This window comes from Colletotrichum abscissum (genome assembly GCF_030869225.1).
Source record: "Colletotrichum abscissum strain IMI 504890 chromosome Unknown Scaffold_9.1, whole genome shotgun sequence".
Lineage (NCBI taxonomy): Eukaryota > Fungi > Ascomycota > Sordariomycetes > Glomerellales > Glomerellaceae > Colletotrichum > Colletotrichum abscissum.
The window spans coordinates 777,196-791,556 of NW_026850536.1; the positions used below are offsets into that span (position 1 = coordinate 777,196).

Here is a 14,361-nt window from a genome sequence, read left to right on the forward strand (position 1 = left end):
CACCGCCGTGGAGCAATGTACCTTTTCCCGCCGTTTCCTGTGTAATTGTACACTACTCGCGGGAATGCTCCATTGCACTTGTACAAGAAGTTCCCAAACGAACGTGAAAGTGGAACCCGTGGACAAGTCAACCCGTCCGGGGACTCTCCAGTAATTCGTCTGGAAAGTCAACATTGCATTGCAGAAGACCGGGCACCTCACCTCCGACCTACCTACCTTATTACATAGTTGCATTTCGTAGACTCATCCCACGACAACCTCCGGAATCTGTGCTGCGCATCAAACCCGCTGCCGCAAATAATCACCCACTACCAGACGACGACAACGGGACGACGAGCACATCTCGGTTCCTGAACGCGATAATCACTTCCTCGTTCTACTCAAGGATACCACAACTCTCCTTTAGCATTCTCCATTCTCTCGCTTCTCTCCGTTTCGCTCCCCGGCTCATCACGACTCGTCCACCTCGCGGCCGACAGTCATCGCCCCTGAGGCTGCCCTTTTTTGACCCGACAGACACACTGTCCGCTCACCTACGTTACCGTCTATTCGTCGTACCCACGATGATGCCGACCTCGACCCTGTAAATATCGTCCTTCTTCGTCCGAAACCACATACCACATACCCCGAGCCGCCATGGAGGTGGCCTCCACCCCGATCCCGGGCGCGAACGGCGTCGCCTCGCCCACCGCCGAATCCTCGATCGATCCGAGCCGCGTTCTCGACCACATTGCTCTGGTCTGCCAGATAGCTCTCGGAGCGACCAACGAGGACCTCGAAAGCCCCGGGAGCTTGCTTCACAAGCACCGCTACTCTGATACTGTCCAGCGCTGCACCCGCTTCGCTACCGATACCCCGAACGCCCTATACATTCAGAAAGACATCTTGCCCGTATCCACGATACAGAATGGAACTGACGACTCAAGTTCGTTCAACCCGCGCGAGGCAGAACCCTATCCGACTTGCATAGGCACCGCTAACCGCTTGAGTGTAGAGTCTCCATCCTACACATACTCCCTGACGACCGAGATCTCTTCGTCTCCCACGACCGTGTCATGCCTCGTGCTGCTCAAGCAGCGCCCTGGCCCGATCGACCCCTCGCTGCCGCTCACGTCTCAGATACTCTTGACTAATCTCCCAGGCCCTGCGACCTTGAATGCCACCGCCGGCGAGCAAGGCCCCTCCACTTCGCCCTTCGAAATCCTGCACTCTTATGTTCATAATGCGCTGGCGCCATACTTTGATGCCAACACCCGGAGCCAAATCACCAATGGCGCCAGGGGCAGGGCGGATGTGGACTCCAAGACTGGAATTCCTGTCACCAAGAAGAGATGGAACGACTTGGAGTTGAGCTTGCTTCATCTCCAGCAGAACGTCGAAATTCCCGAGGTCTCCCTCATGTTCCATACAATGGTACAAAACGCGCTGGAAGAGGCCGATTCGCGACACTCGAAACCTACACTCGATCTCATCCCGGGCACCGTGCTCTCCGACAGTACCTTCCTCAACAGCTTGCAGAACAACGTGAACAGCTGGATCAAGTCGATTCAGGTCATTACGAGGATGACCAGGGACCCCGCCGACAGCGCTAAAGACTTTAAGTTCACGGCCAGTCAAGAGGTCAACTTTTGGCTGTCGATGGAGTCTGCATTGGAGGGCATCGAAGGACAGCTCCGTAGCGAGGGAGTCCTCCTGACTCTTGAGATTCTCAAGCACGCCAAGCGTTTCCAGGCGACTGTCAGTTTCACGGCCGATACCGGCTTGAAGGAGGCAATGGAAAAGGTGCAAAAGTACAACCAGCTCATGCGAGACTTTCCACTCGACGAACTGCTTTCCGCCACCTATCTGTCCAAGGTCAAGGACGCTATCGTGCAGATCTTTGGCCACCTGAACAGGAAGCTCAGAATCTGCCCGTACCCCATTCGGAGAGCCCTCCCTTTGGTCGAAGCTATTTCTGGAGACTTGGACGAGGTGCTGCACCGACTTTTGCCCGGTACCGAGCTTGTCAACCTCGACTACACTGAGTTCAAGGCCATTATGAAGGCAAGCGACGACATCTTCACTACATGGGATGAAAGCATCAAGGAGTTTACCAATGTCGCGCGTGAGGTAACGCGTAGGAGAAACGAAAAGTTCATTCCCATCAAGGTCAACCCGAAGCATGCCGAGCTTCAAGGCCGTCTCAAGTACGTCAGCACCTTCCGCGACAACCACGAGCAGCTGCAGCGGACCATTGTCAATGTTCTCGGTCCCAAGGCTACTGTGAGCGGCTTGACAGAAACGACCAACACCAACGGCGTAGTCGTTGTTGAAGAGATGGGCGATGTGGACGCCGTCGAAGAAGTCAAGCAGGCCTGGGAGGCGTTGAAGAACGTCGACCTCTTGGATGTTTCCCCTGAGGGCACCGAGAGATGGGCCAAGGCTGAGAACATGTACAATGAGCGGACTTCCCGGGTTGAAAACTCCATCATTGCGCGCCTGAGAGACCGCCTGGCGACGGCAAAGAACGCCAACGAGATGTTCCGCGTCTTCTCCAAATTCAACGCTCTGTTCGTGCGCCCAAAGATTCGTGGTGCTATTGCCGAGTACCAGAACCAGTTGATGGAGCACGTGAAACAAGCCATCCACGGCCTTCACGAGCGCTTCAAGCAACAGTATGGCCACTCCGAGGCTCACGCCATGGCTCAGTTGCGTGATCTGCCGCCTGTTTCTGGTGCCATTATCTGGGCGCGACAAATTGAGCATCAGCTCGACAACTACATGAAGAAGGTCGAGGACGTGCTGGGTTCCGAGTGGGCCATCCACGCCGAAGGTCAGAAGCTGCAGAGCGAGAGCAATCTCTTCCGGAAGAAGCTGGACACGCAGACCATCTACAAGGCTTGGCTCGACGATGTTCAGCGCCGCCAAATCTCTATTTCTGGTTTCCTTTTTGATATTCGTCGCCAGCGATCTACGGGCAACAGCTACGAACTCATGGTCAATTTTGATCCTCAGGTCATCACCCTCTTCAAAGAGACACGTAACCTCATGTGGCAAAACTATGCTGTTCCTCATTCAATCAACAATGTGTCCAAGGATGCCAAGCGTGTCTACCCTTTCGCAGTCAGCCTCATGGAGAGCGTTCGTACCTTTTCGCAGACCATGCGTCAAATCTCCGAGATGGGCGAGGAAGCCGTGCTTGTGTATGGATACAGGAACGACGTCTATGCTCTGGTGTCCAGAGGTGTTCCTCTTCGATGGGAGTCGTTTGTCAACTCTCACGAGATCTTCTTCTCCACCAAGAACAACGCTACCTTGCCCAACGTATCCGAATTTGGGCTTTCCAAGCCATCCGAGAGCAAGCACAGCCTTTTCATTCGAGAGTTTGCCGCGGCCGTGTCCTTGCTCCAGGCCAAGACCGCTTCACTGGCGTCAATCCACGCGACCGTGGAGAAGGCGCTTATTGAGCTCAACACTTGCCCCTACGAGGCCAGCGCCTTCACTTCACGTCTAGAGACCATCCAGACCGCCGTCGATCAGCTTAACTTGGAGCAGTACGTCAACTTGCCGTACTGGGTCGACATGATGAACCAAAAGCTCAAGGAGGTGCTTCTTACTCGTCTGCAAGACGCCATCCTGGCTTGGATTAATGCCTTTGAGGACGACTACCTCGACGATGGGCGCCGTAAACAAGTAACTGAGAATGGCGAAGAGGCTGTACAAGAAGGACCTACAATCAAGCGTCTGATTCTCGAGTTGTCCATGCGGAATCAAGTGATCTACTTGGACCCTCCACTGGAATATTCCCGCTCGAGCTGGTTCGTTCAACTCCACGAGTGGCTCGGCATCGTCTGCAATCTTAAGAAGATCAAAGCCACGCGATACCAAATGACTTTGACGACTACCACATTGGACGAACCGCACTTTGACGACCTGCCCAGCGATTGCACCGACTTACTCAGCCGCGTATACGTGTCTGTCGAGAAGAAACTACAGGAGATCGGCTCTTACGTCGACAAGTGGCTGCAGTTCCAGTCCCTCTGGGATCTTCAGTCAGAACAGGTTTACGAGGCTCTCGGAGACCAGCTTGCGAGATGGCTGCAGTTGCTCCAGGAGATCAGAAAGACGCGCCAGACCTTTGACACGCAAGAAGTCAGCCGGCAGTTCGGCCATATCACGATTGACTACGATCAGGTTCAGACAAAGGTCAATGCCAAGTACGACCAATGGCAGCACGAGATCTTGATGAAGTTCGCCAGCAGACTCGGAAACCGTATGCGTGAGGTCCACGCCGAGATTGAAAAGGCTCGTCGCGATCTCGAGAGCCAGGGCCTCGATGCATCTTCGACTGCACAAGCCGTGCAATTTATTACTGTTGTGCAGGCTTGCAGACGTAATGTCAAGCTCTGGGCTCCTGAGATCGACATGTTCAGACAGGGCCAGTCTACCCTCGTGCGCCAGCGCTACCAATTCCCCAACGACTGGCTTCATATCGAGCAGATTGACAGCTCGTGGGAGTCTCTTACTGAGATTTTGGAAAAGAAGTCCAAGATCGTCCAGGACCAGACTGACGCCCTGCGATCCAAGATCATTGCCGAGGACAAGATTGTCAACGACAGGATTGCCGAGGTCGCAGTGCAATGGAACGACGAGAAGCCCGTCTCTGGCACCACTCAGCCTGATGTTGCCACCGCAACGTTGAAGACGTTCGAGACCAAAATCTCTAAGCTGCAGTCCGATTTTGAAATGGTGGCCAAGGCAAAAGAGGCTCTCGATATTCCTACATCCGCGGACACCTCTCTCGGTACGATTTTGGAAGAAGTCCAGGACTTCCAGTCCGTTTGGTCCAACCTGTCCACCATTTGGGCGAGTCTCAACGAGACGCGAGAGGTCTTGTGGACTGCTGTCCAACCCAGAAAGATTCGGTCCAAGATTGACGACCTTATCAAGAGCACCAAGGAGATGCCTAGTCGCATGAGACAATATGCCGCCTTTGAGCACGTGCAGACTATCCTTCGCAGTCTGCTCAAGGTTAACACCATTCTTTCTGACCTCAAGTCCGAGGCCATTCGAGACCGCCACTGGACCAAGATCTACAAGCAGATCAAGCCTGGCAAGCGATACTCACCAGTGTCGATGACTCTTGGCGATGTTTGGGACCTCAATCTCGTCGCTACCGAGGTCATTGTCAGGGACATCATTGCTCAGGCGCAGGGTGAGATGGCCCTGGAGGAGTTCCTGAAGCAAGTCCGCGAGACGTGGTCCAACTATGGGCTGGAGCTCGTCAACTACCAGAACAAGTGCCGTCTCATTCGCGGTTGGGACGATCTGTTCGCCAAGTGTAGCGAAAACCTGAACTCATTGCAAGCCATGAAGCACTCGCCTTACTATAAGGAGTTCGAGGAGGAGGCGTCCTCCTGGGAAGACAAGCTCAACAGAGTGCATGTCCTCTTTGACGTCTGGATCGATGTTCAGCGTCAGTGGGTCTACCTTGAGGGTGTCTTCACTGGCAACGCCGACATCAAGCACCTTTTGCCAGTAGAGTCCTCGAGGTTCCAGAACATCAACAGCGAGTTTTCTGCTGTCATGAAGAAGGTCTACAAGCAGCCTTACGTACTCGATGTCTTGACTATTCCCAACGTTCAGAAGTCTCTCGAGAGATTGGCTGAACTCCTTAACAAGATCCAAAAGGCTCTTGGTGAATACCTTGAGAAGGAGCGTGTCTCTTTCCCTAGATTCTACTTCGTTGGTGACGAAGATCTCCTCGAGATGATCGGTAACAGCAACGACACCCTGCGTATCGCGAAGCACTTCAAGAAGATGTTTGCTGGTCTGTCCGGACTGATTATGGACGATGAGACTATCATCTCTGGCTTCACTTCGAAGGAGGGCGAGGCTGTGCGTCTCAAGAAAGAAATCTCCCTCGCCAAAACGCCCAAGATCAACGACTGGTTGGCTCTCCTGGAGAGTGGTATGAAGAACACCCTGGCTGAGCTCCTCGCGGAGGCTGTCGAGCAGTATACTCCAATCTTTGAATCCGAGAAGATCGACAAGGAGGCGATGGATGCGTTCATGGAAGCCTTTCCCAGTCAGATTGTCGTTCTGGCAACACAAGTCGTCTGGACCACATCCGTCGAAAAGTCTCTCGTTGACGGAGGAAAGTCACTGCAATCTCTCTACGAGCTCGAGGTGCAAGTGCTTCGCCTCCTCGCCGATACTGTTCTGGGTGATCTTGAGGTCATTCAGCGCAAGAAGTGCGAACAGCTCATCACTGAATGTGTGCACCAGCGCGACGCCATCGAGAAACTCATCAGCCTCAACGCAACCTCGCCTGCTCACTACTGGTGGCTTCTCCAGATGCGCTACGTCTACACTCCCGAAGGCGACTTCCCCAATCGCCTGCAGGTGAAGATGGCCAATGCCAAGCTCAGCTACGGCTTCGAGTATCTGGGAGTTCCGGAACGCCTTGTCAGAACACCTCTTACAGACCGATGCTTCCTTACTCTCACACAAGCCCTCGAGCAAAGACTGGGTGGGTCTCCCTACGGTCCAGCCGGAACGGGTAAGACGGAATCAGTCAAGGCCCTTGGTCTCCAGCTCGGTCGTTTCACTTTGGTCTTCTGCTGTGACGACACTTTCGATTTCCAGGCCATGGGCCGTATTTTCCTCGGTATTTGCCAGGTCGGAGCTTGGGGATGTTTCGACGAGTTTAACCGTCTCGAGGAGAGAATTCTATCCGCTGTCTCGCAGCAAATCCAAAACATTCAGCTTGGCCTGAAGAAGGGAGCCGAAGACGACAAGGCCCAGACCGAACTGGTTGGGCGCCAGCTCCATGTCAACGCCAACACTGGTATCTTCATCACCATGAACCCGGGCTATGCTGGCCGTTCCAACCTTCCCGACAACTTGAAGAAGTTGTTCCGCAGCGTTGCCATGTCTAAGCCTGACAAGGAGCTTATTGCCGAAGTCATGCTGTACTCTCAAGGTTTCAACCAGGCCAAGCAGTTGTCAAAGCACACGGTTCCTTTCTTCGACCAGTGTGCCGCGAGACTTTCCAAGCAAGCTCACTACGACTTTGGTCTTCGTGCTCTGAAGAGTGTTCTCGTCAGCTCCGGAGGTCTTAAGCGTGCAAGGCTTGTAGAGAGTGATGGCAGCATTGGCGCTGAGGAGGTTGTTGAGCCCGAAATTATCGTGCAGAGCATCCGCGAAACTATCGCCCCTAAACTTATCAAGAGCGATGTGGAGATCCTTGGCGAGGTCGAAGAGGACTGCTTCCCTGGCGTCAAGTACGTACCGGCCAACTTGCAGGCCCTCGAGGACGCCATCAGAACGCTCGCAGACGAGAGAAAGCTAGTGGTCAACGACACCTGGATGACAAAGGTTCTTCAACTCTACCAGATTCAGAAGATCCACCACGGTGTGATGATGGTTGGTAACTCCGGCACCGGCAAGTCTGCTGCATGGACTCTTCTGCTCGACGCTCTCCAGAAGGTCGAGGGTGTCGAGGGCGTGCAGCACGTCATTGACTCCAAGGTCATGTCCAAGGAGGCTCTTTACGGAAACCTCGACTCTACCACGCGTGAGTGGACGGATGGTCTGTTCACTAGCATTCTGCGAAAGATTGTCGACAATCTCAGAGGCGAGGACTCTAAGCGCCACTGGATCGTCTTCGACGGTGACGTTGACCCCGAATGGGTTGAGAATTTGAACAGTGTGTTGGACGACAACAAACTTCTCACCCTTCCCAACGGTGAGCGTCTCAACCTACCCGCCAACGTCCGCATCATGTTCGAGGTGGAGACGTTGAAGTATGCCACCCTCGCCACGGTCAGTCGTTGCGGTATGGTCTGGTTCAGCGAGGACACCGTTACGCCAATGATGATGCTTGAGCACTACCTCGGCACGCTCCGCTCCAAGCCCTTTGAGGACCTGGACGAAGACAGCGTCGGAGCTGGACAGAGCCCTGCCAAGGCCCTGGCCGTTCAGTCTCAAGTCGCCGATTTGCTCAACGCCTATCTCTCCGGGGAGGACTTCCTCACAGCTGCTCTCAAGGAAGCCGAGAGCTACAACCACATTATGGACTTCACTGTCGCTCGCGTTCTCAACACACTGTTCTCGCTCTTGAACAAGGCAGTCCGCGACATGATTGAGTACAACGCTCAGCACTCTGACTTCCCCTTAGACCCTGAGCAGGTTGAAGCCTATATTGCCAAGAAGCTGCTCCTCGCTTTAGTTTGGGCTCTCACTGGTGACTGCCCTCTTAACGACCGCAAAGCGTTTGGAGATGCCGTTGGCGGACTGGCCAGTTTCGGCAACCCGCCTCTTGATGGTAGCAGCTCGCTCATCGATTTCGACGTGTCTCTTCCGCAGGCCGAGTGGACACCGTGGCAGAACCAGGTACCGACCATTGAAGTCAATACTCACTCCGTCACTCAGACAGACGTGGTCATTCCTACTCTTGATACAGTGCGTCATGAGGATGTTCTCTATTCTTGGTTGGCTGAGCATAAGCCGCTGCTCCTTTGCGGTCCTCCCGGTTCCGGTAAGACGATGACGCTCTTCAGCGCTCTTCGCAAGCTTCCCAACATGGAGGTTGTTGGCCTCAACTTCTCCAGCGCGACTACTCCCGACCTTCTTATCAAGACCTTTGAGCAATACTGCGAGTACAAGAAGACGTTGAACGGAGTCATGCTTTCGCCTACACAGATTGGTAGATGGTTGGTCATCTTCTGTGATGAAATCAACTTGCCTGCCCCCGACAAGTACGGAACACAGAGAGCCATTTCCTTCTTGCGCCAGCTCGTTGAGCACAATGGTTTCTGGAGAACCTCGGACAAATCTTGGGTCACTCTCGACCGTATCCAGTTTGTCGGTGCCTGTAATCCTCCGACGGATGCTGGTCGTACACCATTGGGTGCCAGATTCCTTCGCCATGCTCCTCTCATCATGGTCGACTATCCTGGAGAGCTTTCCTTGCTCCAGATTTACGGCACCTTCAATTCGGCTGTTCTCAAGATTATCCCATCCCTGCGTGGCTACTCTGAGCCACTCACGCAGGCTATGGTCAAGTTGTATCTTGAGTCGCAACAGCGGTTCACGCCCAAGATTCAGCCTCACTATGTCTACAGTCCTCGTGAACTCACTAGATGGGTGCGCGGTATCTACGAAGCCATCAGGCCTCTGGAGACGTTGTCCATTGAGGGACTTGTCCGTATCTGGGCGCACGAAGCTCTCCGCCTCTTCCAAGATCGTCTCGTCGCTGAGGACGAGCGCCAATGGACCGATGACGCAGTCCGACGCATTGCTCTTGATCTATTCCCTACTATCGATGATCAAAAGGCACTTGGCGGTCCCATCCTCTTCTCCAACTGGCTGTCGAAGAATTACGTACCAGTCGACCGAGAGCAGCTTCGAGACTTTGTCAAGGCCAGACTCAAGACGTTCTGTGAGGAAGAAGTTGACGTACCCCTCATTCTCTTCAATGATGTCTTGGAACACGTGCTCCGCATTGATCGTGTCTTCAGACAACCCCAGGGCCATCTTATCCTCATCGGTGTGAGTGGTAGTGGAAAGACCACGCTCTCGCGCTTTGTGGCCTGGATGAACGGTCTCAAGGTCTTCCAAATCAAGGTCCACGGCAAGTACTCTGCCGAAGACTTTGACGACGATCTACGCGATGTTCTCAGGCGTTGCGGTTGCAAGGGCGAGAAGATCTGCTTCATCATGGACGAAGCCAACGTTCTGGACTCGGGTTTCCTCGAAAGAATGAATACTCTGCTCGCCAACGCCGAGGTTCCCGGTCTATTCGAGGGAGACGAGTTCGCCGCGCTCATGACAGCTTGCAAGGAGGGTGCTCAACGACAAAACCTGCACCTCGACTCGCCTGAGGAGCTGTACAAGTGGTTTACGCAACAGATTGTCAAGAACTTGCATGTTGTGTTCACCATGAACCCGCCAGAGGGTGGCCTGGGATCCAAGGCTGCTACTAGTCCTGCCTTGTTCAACCGTTGCGTTCTCAACTGGTTCGGAGACTGGTCCGATCAGGCTCTCTTCCAAGTCGGTCATGAGCTCACCCAGTCCATGGACCTTGATCGACCCAACTTCCAGGCGCCTGATACTATCCCCGTGGCGTACCGCGCCCTCAGCCTTCCCCCTACGCATCGCGAGACCATTGTTAACTCCATGGTCTACATCCACTACTCCCTCCAGAGATTCAACACAAAGCTCTTCAAGCAGCAAGGCAAGGTCACCTTCCTTACCCCCAGACACTTCTTGGATTTCGTTGCGCAGTATGTCAAGCTTTACAACGAGAAGCGCGAGGATCTGGAGGAGCAGCAGCGCCATCTCAACGTTGGTCTCGAGAAGCTTAGAGACACCGTCGACAAGGTTCGCGATCTGAGGGTCAGCCTTGCCGAGAAGAAGTCTCAGCTCGAGAAGAAGGACGCCGAGGCCAACGAGAAGCTGCAGCGTATGGTTGCAGACCAGAGAGAGGCTGAACAGAGAAAGAACACCTCGTTGGAGATTCAGGTCGCACTCGAGAAACAAGAAGCTGAGGTGGCCTCGCGAAGAACGGTTGTGCTGGAAGACCTCGCCAAGGCTGAACCCGCCGTTGAAGAGGCCAAGGCCAGTGTTAGCAACATCAAGCGTCAACATCTTACCGAAGTCCGGTCCATGGGTAACCCGCCCCAGGGTGTCAGATTGGCCCTCGAGTCCGTCTGTGCCCTGCTCGGTCACAAGGTCAACGACTGGAGAACGATCCAAGGTATTATCCGTCGCGATGACTTCATTGCCAGCATTGTCAACTTTGACAATGAACGCCAAATGACCAAGGCTCTGCGTACCAAGATGCGCAATGACTTCTTGTCGATCCCTGAATTCACTTTCGACAAAGTCAACCGTGCCAGTAAAGCATGTGGTCCTCTGGTACAATGGGTCGAGGCACAGGTCTTGTACTCTGAGATTCTCGATCGTGTTGGTCCTCTGAGGGACGAAGTCGATGCGCTCGAGGAGACCGCTCTGCAAACCAAGGCCGAGGCCAAGGCTGTGGAGAACACCATCAATACCCTCGAGTCTAGCATCGCCCAGTACAAGACGGAGTATGCTGCGCTCATTAGCGAGACGCAAGCCATCAAGTCTGAGATGTCAAAGGTCCAGTTTAAGGTCGACAGAAGCGTCAAGTTACTCGACAGTCTTTCGTCTGAGAGAGTCCGTTGGGAGGAGGGCAGCAAGTCTTTCGAGACCCAGATCAGCACGCTCGTTGGCGATGTCCTCGTCGCGGCAGCCTTCCTCGCTTACAGTGGTCTTTACGATCAAACTTTCCGAAAGTCCATGATGGATGACTGGTTGCACCAGCTGCAGCTGTCCGGTGTGCTATACAAGCAACATAACCCAGTCACCGAGTACCTGTCGACTGCTGATGAGCGTCTCAGCTGGCAGGAGAACAGTCTGCCGGTTGACGATCTGTGCACGGAGAACGCCATCGTCCTCAAGCGATTCAACCGCTACCCTCTCATCATCGATCCTTCCGGCAGAGTCACCGAATTCTTGCAGAAGGAGAGCAAGGACCGTCGCTTGACAGTCACCAGTTTCTTGGATGACTCGTTCACCAAGCAATTGGAGAGCTCCCTCCGTTTCGGCAACCCTATCCTCATCCAGGATGCCGAATACCTCGATCCAATCCTCAACCACGTCCTCAACAAGGAATACCAGAAGACTGGTGGTCGTGTCCTTATCCAGCTTGGAAAGCAGCAGATCGATTTCTCGCCATCCTTCAAGATCTATCTGTCGACCCGCGACCCGTCGGCAACCTTTGCTCCTGATATCTGCTCCCGAACCACATTTGTCAATTTCACGGTCACCCAGAGCAGTCTCCAGACCCAGTCCCTTAATGACGTACTGAAGTCTGAGAGACCAGATGTCGACGAGCGGCGATCCAACCTTATTAAGCTGCAGGGAGAGTTCAAGATTCATCTGCGACAGTTGGAGAAGCGTCTCTTGCAAGCTCTCAACGAGTCCCGCGGAAACATTCTCGATGACGACAACGTCATTGAGACCCTAGAGACATTGAAGACGGAGGCTGCGGAAATTTCTGACAAGATGAGCAACACCGAAGGCGTCATGGCAGAAGTCGAAGAGATTACCCAGCAGTACAGCATCATTGCCCGCTCTTGCAGCACTGTGTTTGCTGTGCTGGAGCAGCTCCACTACCTCAACCACTTTTACCAGTTCTCGCTCCAGTACTTCCTCGACATCTTCCACTCTGTCCTGCATGGTAACAAGAATCTCGCCAACGAGATGAACCACAACATTCGGCGAGACATCATTGTCAAGGATCTGTTCATCACCGCCTTCAAGCGGACTGCGCTCGGCCTGCTCCAAAAGGACCGGATCACGCTGGCCATGCTGCTTGCGCAAGCTTCGCCCTACAAGATGGACAAGACGCTGATCGACATCATCCTTGATGATCGCGTGGAAGGCAAGGATCTTTCTACCGACAAGGATGCCAAGGAGGAGGCTTTTACCCGAGCTGGCCGCATGAGCGTGCTCAAGGACAAGCTTGACGCTGTTTCGTCTGCTGACTGGGACAAATTCCTGACTGAGGAGCTTGCTGAGAACTTTGTTCCTCAGATCTGGGACGACAGCACAGAGGCCTTTGACCAGGCTCTACAATCTCTGCTCCTCGTCAAGCTGTTCCGTCTCGATCGCTTCGTCCCCGCTGCCGAGCGATTTGTCACTCTGGTCTTTGGCTCCGACACTTTTGACGTCGTCGAGGATCTCAAGGAGACTGTTAGCCAGGTTCCCGCCACTAGACCGATTTCTCTGGTCTCCAGCCCTGGTTTCGATGCCAGTTACAAGGTGGACAACCTCGTTGAGAGGCTTCGCGTCAAATGCACCAACATTGCCATGGGTTCCAACGAGGGCCTCGCGAGTGCCGACAAGGCCATCAACAACGCCGCGCAGTTGGGCAACTGGGTCTTGGTCAAGAACGTGCATCTCGCGCCTACATGGCTGCAGAGTCTCGAGAAGCGCATGGAGTCGCTCAACCCCCACTCCGAGTTCCGCCTCTTCCTGTCAATGGAGTCGAGTCCCAAGATCCCCGTCAACTTGCTGCGCGCCTCCAGAGTTCTCATGTACGAGCAGCCCGCCGGTGTGCGCGCCAACATGAAGGACTCCATGTCTTCCTTGTCTACGAGAGGTGCCAAGGCACCCGTGGAGCGCACGAGATTGTATCTGCTTCTTGCCTTCTTGCATGCAGTCGTGCAAGAGCGTCTGCGCTACGCTCCAAGCTTGGGATGGAAGGGCTTCTGGGAATTCAATGACAGTGACGTAAGTCTTATATCGAAGTGAACATGGAATGCATAAGCTAACCTGCTCAGTACGAATGCTCGGCATTCATCATTGACACCTGGATCGAAAACGCTGCCGGCACCCGTACGAACATTGCACCTCAGAGCATCCCTTGGGAGATGATCCGCTACCTCGTCACGGAAACCTACGGTGGCAAGATTGATAACGAGGGAGATTTCAAGCAGCTGAACCAGCTGGTGCACTCGTTCTTGACGCCATCTGCCTATGACGTCGGACACAAGCTCGTTGAGGGCACAGAGAACCAAGAGGGCAGCCTCGTTGTGCCGTCGGGTACCTCTCTGTCGGACTTTATGGCCTGGATCCACAAGCTGCCGGAGCGCGAGCCGCCTACGTACCTCGGCCTGCCCGCCAACGCAGAGAAGCTGCTCCTGGTCGGTCTTGGACGCAGCCTTATTGGTAACTTGAAGAAGGTCACGGAGTTATTGGAGGAAGGGGAGCAGCTCATGGTTGAGGCCTAGTGAGCTGATGCCTGTGAGAGCGAGGGTGGATGAATAGAGGACATTGACGATTCCCTGATGGCAGGGGTTGCTTCCTTTTCTTTTGTGTCAAGAGAGACTTGGTAGAGGTCGTCTTGATTGCGAGTTGTTAAGAGTGTGTGGCATCATTGCCGACTTTTCCTTGCTCGAGAAGGAGTACTCGGCGTGGTAGTGGGCGTGGAAATCATTGAAAAAGGAGTGGATTACTTTGTTGTTGCAGATACTACTTATACACTGATACCCTAAATTTCAGATTGTTTTTTCCTTATTTTGGGCGGTGTTGTATGACATGTCGTGATGACTTGATGATAAAATGGGTAGAGACTTCAGTTTTGGTTGGCATTGATGAGTTTGCACACTGAAGCCGCGATTGCCTGACCTGTCGTTGTTCGCTCCTTAATTGGGTCTGATTGAATGACGGGTTGCAGTCTTTGCAAAGAGCTTTGGACATATTAGTAGAGGTGCGCGAAGCTCAAGTCGCGTCGAGATAAAGGGACCAACTACCCTTGATGCGAAGAGAAGAGGGTGTAGTGATTGA

General features: G+C 53.8%; 1 protein-coding gene across 1 annotated transcript; it reads left to right on the plus strand.

The window, feature by feature from the left end:
- Positions 1–636: 636 nt before the first annotated feature.
- On the plus strand, positions 637–13,805 carry CABS01_04751 (dynein heavy chain; the record flags this gene model as incomplete). The annotated part of the gene is made up of 2 exons (XM_060538121.1): positions 637–13,305; positions 13,356–13,805. The coding sequence occupies 2 exons, from the start codon at positions 637–639 to the stop codon at positions 13,803–13,805; spliced, it is 13,119 nt and encodes a 4,372-aa protein (XP_060389783.1).
- Positions 13,806–14,361: the final 556 nt, after the last annotated feature.